This window comes from the organism of the source record quoted next, unplaced genomic scaffold (assembly GCF_019419815.1).
Source record: "Pyrus x bretschneideri cultivar Hongxiangsu unplaced genomic scaffold, Pyrus_bretschneideri_v1 Contig4, whole genome shotgun sequence".
NCBI lineage: Eukaryota > Viridiplantae > Streptophyta > Magnoliopsida > Rosales > Rosaceae > Pyrus > Pyrus x bretschneideri.
Window position 1 is genome coordinate 11,159,005 of NW_025999723.1, and position 4,915 is coordinate 11,163,919.

The 4,915-nt window shown below is 34.3% G+C and overlaps 1 protein-coding gene across 1 annotated transcript; it reads right to left on the bottom strand.

Annotated features, from left to right (window-relative positions):
- Positions 1–220: 220 nt before the first annotated feature.
- LOC125468985 (jasmonoyl--L-amino acid synthetase JAR4-like) lies at positions 221–3,078 on the bottom strand. The gene is made up of 5 exons (XM_048565852.1): positions 2,856–3,078; positions 2,355–2,665; positions 2,130–2,231; positions 1,142–1,920; positions 221–1,014 (listed from the first exon to the last, which is right to left on the bottom strand). Exons 1-5 carry the CDS (start codon positions 2,982–2,984, stop codon positions 473–475), a joined length of 1,863 nt encoding a protein of 620 aa, XP_048421809.1. The 5' UTR covers positions 2,985–3,078; the 3' UTR covers positions 221–472.
- Between the last annotated feature and the right edge of the window lie 1,837 nt (positions 3,079–4,915).

Below are 4,915 nucleotides of genomic sequence, written 5' to 3' on the forward strand. Positions count from 1 at the left end.
TCAGCTTGTTTTTCTTGATCGTTCACATAAATTATGCAAGTTCATAGCAATAAGTAGTTGTTACTTTAAGGATTTAGGGTTAACATACTAATTTCTTGTTATTTATTTTGAGTTCATAGTTATGATTTAAGGATTTAAGTTCATAGTTCAATCATTGTCACTGTAATCAAAATACTATTTTCTCGTCATTAATTTTGAGTTGAAGATTGACACAGAGTACTAGACACTTGAAAAAGCTTATAAAACCAACACATTACAAATTCAACTAACGTCATATGAGACACATCTGTGTTTAGAAAGAGATTTAAACTTGAAATCTGTCATCATCCCACACCACTTGAGCTATCTAGGGCGGCATGAGACATATTTACTGTCTGATAGATAGAAAACTAATGCCTTAAAAAAGGTAAAACAACCGTGGACTGATTTTGGAAACGACAAATGTGTTCGGTTTTGAGCTTGTACCATTCACTTAATCATAGGCAGTGCTAAAGAAGCTCCTAACCACATTGCCACACAAAATCTGCAAAACCTTCTTGTTGTTAAGCCCTACACATCTTGGTGTTTTGAACTGGCTAGCAGCAGCTCCTTGAGCTAGGTAATGGATTAGAATCTTCTGGAAGGTTCCCTTCCGAAGAATTCGAAGCTCGAGCGGGCCTATGGTGTTGACCTTGCGCGAACTCATGTATCCCACATCAACAAAAGCTTTGTCCAAACAGTTGCAGCACTCGCTAAGAACCTGCTGGTTTGGTTCACCATTGAGTTCCCAAAATATGACATAGTGACCAGGATCCGTGGACAAGTCCACATGGCTTGAGAAATCAACAACTTCCAACTTTTCTGCAGCTAAAAGCTTTGCAGCTTCTTCGACGGATAGCTGCAAATCTTTTTCAGTGTTCTTGTCAATGTTGATTGAAAGCAGAAGATTGCTCCGGCACACGAATTTGAGCTCTGGGGTTGAGTTGTAGAACCCCACAACTTTCACAATATCCCCTAGTCTGTAACGGTACAAACCTGCATATAAATTTGATTAGATTTTTAAACACAACTATGGATCTTTTGGTTGAATTCATGCATAAATAACAAGATTTCTGTGATGGAAAATGAAGGCATGGTGTATAAAAGTTGGATTATCTCTCACCTGCAACACTAGTGAGGACCACCTCATACTCTTCACCAACTGTGACTTCAGTGAGTCCCACTGGCTGCTCACCGCTGTTGTTCCTCACAGGGATGAACTCATAGTACCCAACATTTGGGATCACAGCAAAAGTGGCCAACTCCGGGGGCAATTTTGGGTTGACATTTGCCCCAACCCATCCTTCAGAAGAACCATAGTCTGCACTCAACAATGGCAACTCCGCTGCATAGTGCCTCAATTTCTTCAAATAAGGCTCCATGGACCCTGTCATGATCCCATAGATGTACTTGACATTGGGAAAAAGTGCTGGTATTAATCCATACCAGTTACTCAATCCGGAACATTTCCCATGAATCAAATCAGCCAATTTAGGGTTCGGGCTGAGCAGTTTTGAAACAGCTGATCGGATTGATGGCTCTGTGATTCGGTCACTGAGGACCCCGTCTCGAATGTCAGCACATAGTTCTTCCCACACCAGCTCAAAGGTTCTGAATGCAAGGACAATGCTGTGAGCAAATGCTGAAGATATCATCTGAACTTCGTCCCTGAATATTATGCCACACAAGAGATGGCAATACAAAGATTGTTGGAAATCAGGGCCGAATATTACTTCGTCAGGGCTGCAGCATTGAGATTGCATTGTTTTCATTGTGGTTTTGAACTTATGATTGAGGTAAACGTTGGTGGTGGCAGTTCCGACTGGCAAACCACCTTGCGTCTTGAACTGCTTGCTGCTATAGATGATCTGCAGGGCCTTTCCATTCGCAATGGGGTACTCCCTGAACAATAGGCATAGTTTTCGATCATCAGAAGAATTGAAGGAATAAAATTGAAAGATGAGAAAGTACTAAGCTGTTTTTCCTAACAACAGTATCGAGGATAATATAGGATTAGGTGAGAAGAACTACACATTCCCAAATCATCGGACTAAACCTAGTCCCAAATCCTCTGGACACCCACAACAAGCCAAAAAAAGGAGCATCGATACCTGTTTCTAAACGCGAAAGAAGTTTGAAATATTTGCTTGGTAGTTTCCATCAATTCGTCGGTGAAAGGTAGGAACTTTGGCATTCCCTGAGTAGTACCAGAGCTGCATATGTTGTACAACATCTCAGAAACCGAAAACTTCTCCAACACAAAATATAAAAAAATCCAGTCCAACGGATGAAGCAACAAAAAAAGAAAACTGATGGATTTCGGAACTCGAAGGTACCTCACTGAGAAGGATGGGACTGGTTTCCCAGTGAGGATGGGAGATGAATCACCCTCTGCAATTCTCTGAATATAGGGGTCCAAATCCTTGTGAGTAACAAGCGGCACACAAGCCTTGAAACTCTCTGGATCAGTTCTTCCATTCAGTCCTAAACCCTGCAAGTACTCCGCGGATCCGTTTTCTTCCAAAATCTTCTTCAGGGTTTTTATCTGAACCCTCTCAGCATCCTTCGTCATTGCTTCAAAGTCCTCTATGCTTTTCTCCATATCGAACTCGTCCAACTTCTCCAACATCTTCACAGATTCTGACTTCTGCAGAACAAAAATTGGTTCAACACCAAAATACAGCTACATTTGAAATAATCAATATTTAGGGTGGCAGACAGATATAAAATTCTATGAGAAGGTAAAAAATAATGCTGATTCAGATGCTCAGACACCTATGAAGAAACAGCTGGGGGAATTCAAGCAACTTAGTGAGTGAAAGTAGGAAGAAAAGTACCTGTGAATCGAAGGCTGAGGGAGAGGCAGAGGAAGAAGAAGAGAGTGTTCTGTTCTTTGGGTTTATAAGGGATGATGACGGACATAGAACTTGATGTGGTTTTTTCTTGAGTGGAAGTAGAGAGAACATGGTTGTTGTTTTCTTTTTGTAGAGAGATAAAGCAGGAAGTGAAATTTTGATTTTTGGGGGGTTGGGGATCCAAAGGCTGTGACTGAGTGAAGTCTCTTGTGTGGGTGGAATAATATATAGAGCCAAATTACCCAGTTAGCTATTTTATTCTGGAATTTTCAGATGATAATTTTTAATATTTTGGGTGAGCAAAAATTTAAGGGTTCTTTAGAAAAAGACCTTTAAAACTCTTATTTTCCAAACAAAAACCCACATAATATTGAACTTCCAAATAAAATTCAAATTTCAAATAGAGTACCATGTAGACAAATATGTAACCAATTATTATCACATATTTACAACTTATGCCACAAAACTCTAGTTATGTCAATAAATATTATTACTCACCTTAATTATGATTAGCAATTAACCCCATATGAAAATTTTACCTTTCTTGTATGATAAATATTAGGAATATATATATATATATATATATATATATTTAGCCATGTTCATAAACAATTATGGGCACATTTTTCGTTTGGAAAAAAAAAATCCTTTGTACAATCAGTTATTTTGCATCAAATAATAATATTGTTTTATAAAACAACAAAAAACCAATTAATATTCTTTTATGTTCTAGGTAAATTATTTTACCTAGATTATTACATACATTAGGCATTTTTTGTTTGTTATTGTATATGCTTTTTAAAAATAATTTATTTATATTTATATGTAAAAAGTAAATTAATTTTGAATCAAATAGTATTTATTTTGTAGGTAAATTAAAATAGTAGTTCCATTATTTTGGGAAAGTTAAACAGTGCCTAAATTATTTTGTAAAAATTAAACCAAGACAAATTATCTCCATTAAAATAAAACAGTACATATTCGCATAAAAATAAATAAATATATAAATAAAATAAAATAGTAGATACATTATTTTCTTATAAGATTAAACAATAGGTAAATTATATTGTAGGTACATTATATTTGTAATGTAAAAAAAGAAATTGAAATTCATAAACAAAAAATAGTAGATATATTAATTTTTAATCAAATTTCCTTTATTTGTTGGTGAATTATTTTCATGCATTATTATATATATTGGGCACATTTTACTACTAATGTATATGTGTGCAATAATTTACCTATATTATCATATAAAATATAGATAAATTTATTTTGAATCAAATAACATTTTTTATTCTATAAGTAATTTTTTTTTTGAGTTGAAACGATAGCGACTTTATTAATGTCAAGAAGGCGACATACAATAATCCAAGAGGGTACCTTGGAGTAAATTATTTTGCATGTATCATTACATATGTAGGGCAAATTTATTACTAATACACATGTCCAAATAATTTACCTATATTTTTTAAATATAGGTAAATTATTTTATAGTGCTCTTTCAAATTTTCATTTGGTAAGAAAATGACAAGATTAAATTAAAATTGTCTAATTTTATGCAAATTTAAAAAACAATTACAAACTCTTAAGGAAAGTATTAACATTATTAGTTCTTTTTTGCCTTAACATACAATTTGTTTTGATATATTAATTCAATGATTTTAAACATTAATACATTTCTTTTCATTAATCTCTCCCTTCAAATCTGCATAGAATTAAATGTCTACATCAAAACTATAATTAGGGGTATTTTAGGCATCTGAAAAATGCAAAATGTGTAAAGGCAAACAAAATTAATGAATTTACTTATGTGGAGCCTAGTCATTGGGTTTTATTCAGATAAAAAGACTATGTCGGGTTTTATGTAAAGAAACTTGAGTTTCAGGGGCTAAAGTCATATTTTCAGAAAATTTAATTACTCAATGGCTTATTATATTAACACCCCACAAATTGTTGAATAAACCTCACATACTTAATATACCTCACATTTGCTTTTTCACTTAAAAATTATCTTAATACACCCTACATATTTTTCCATA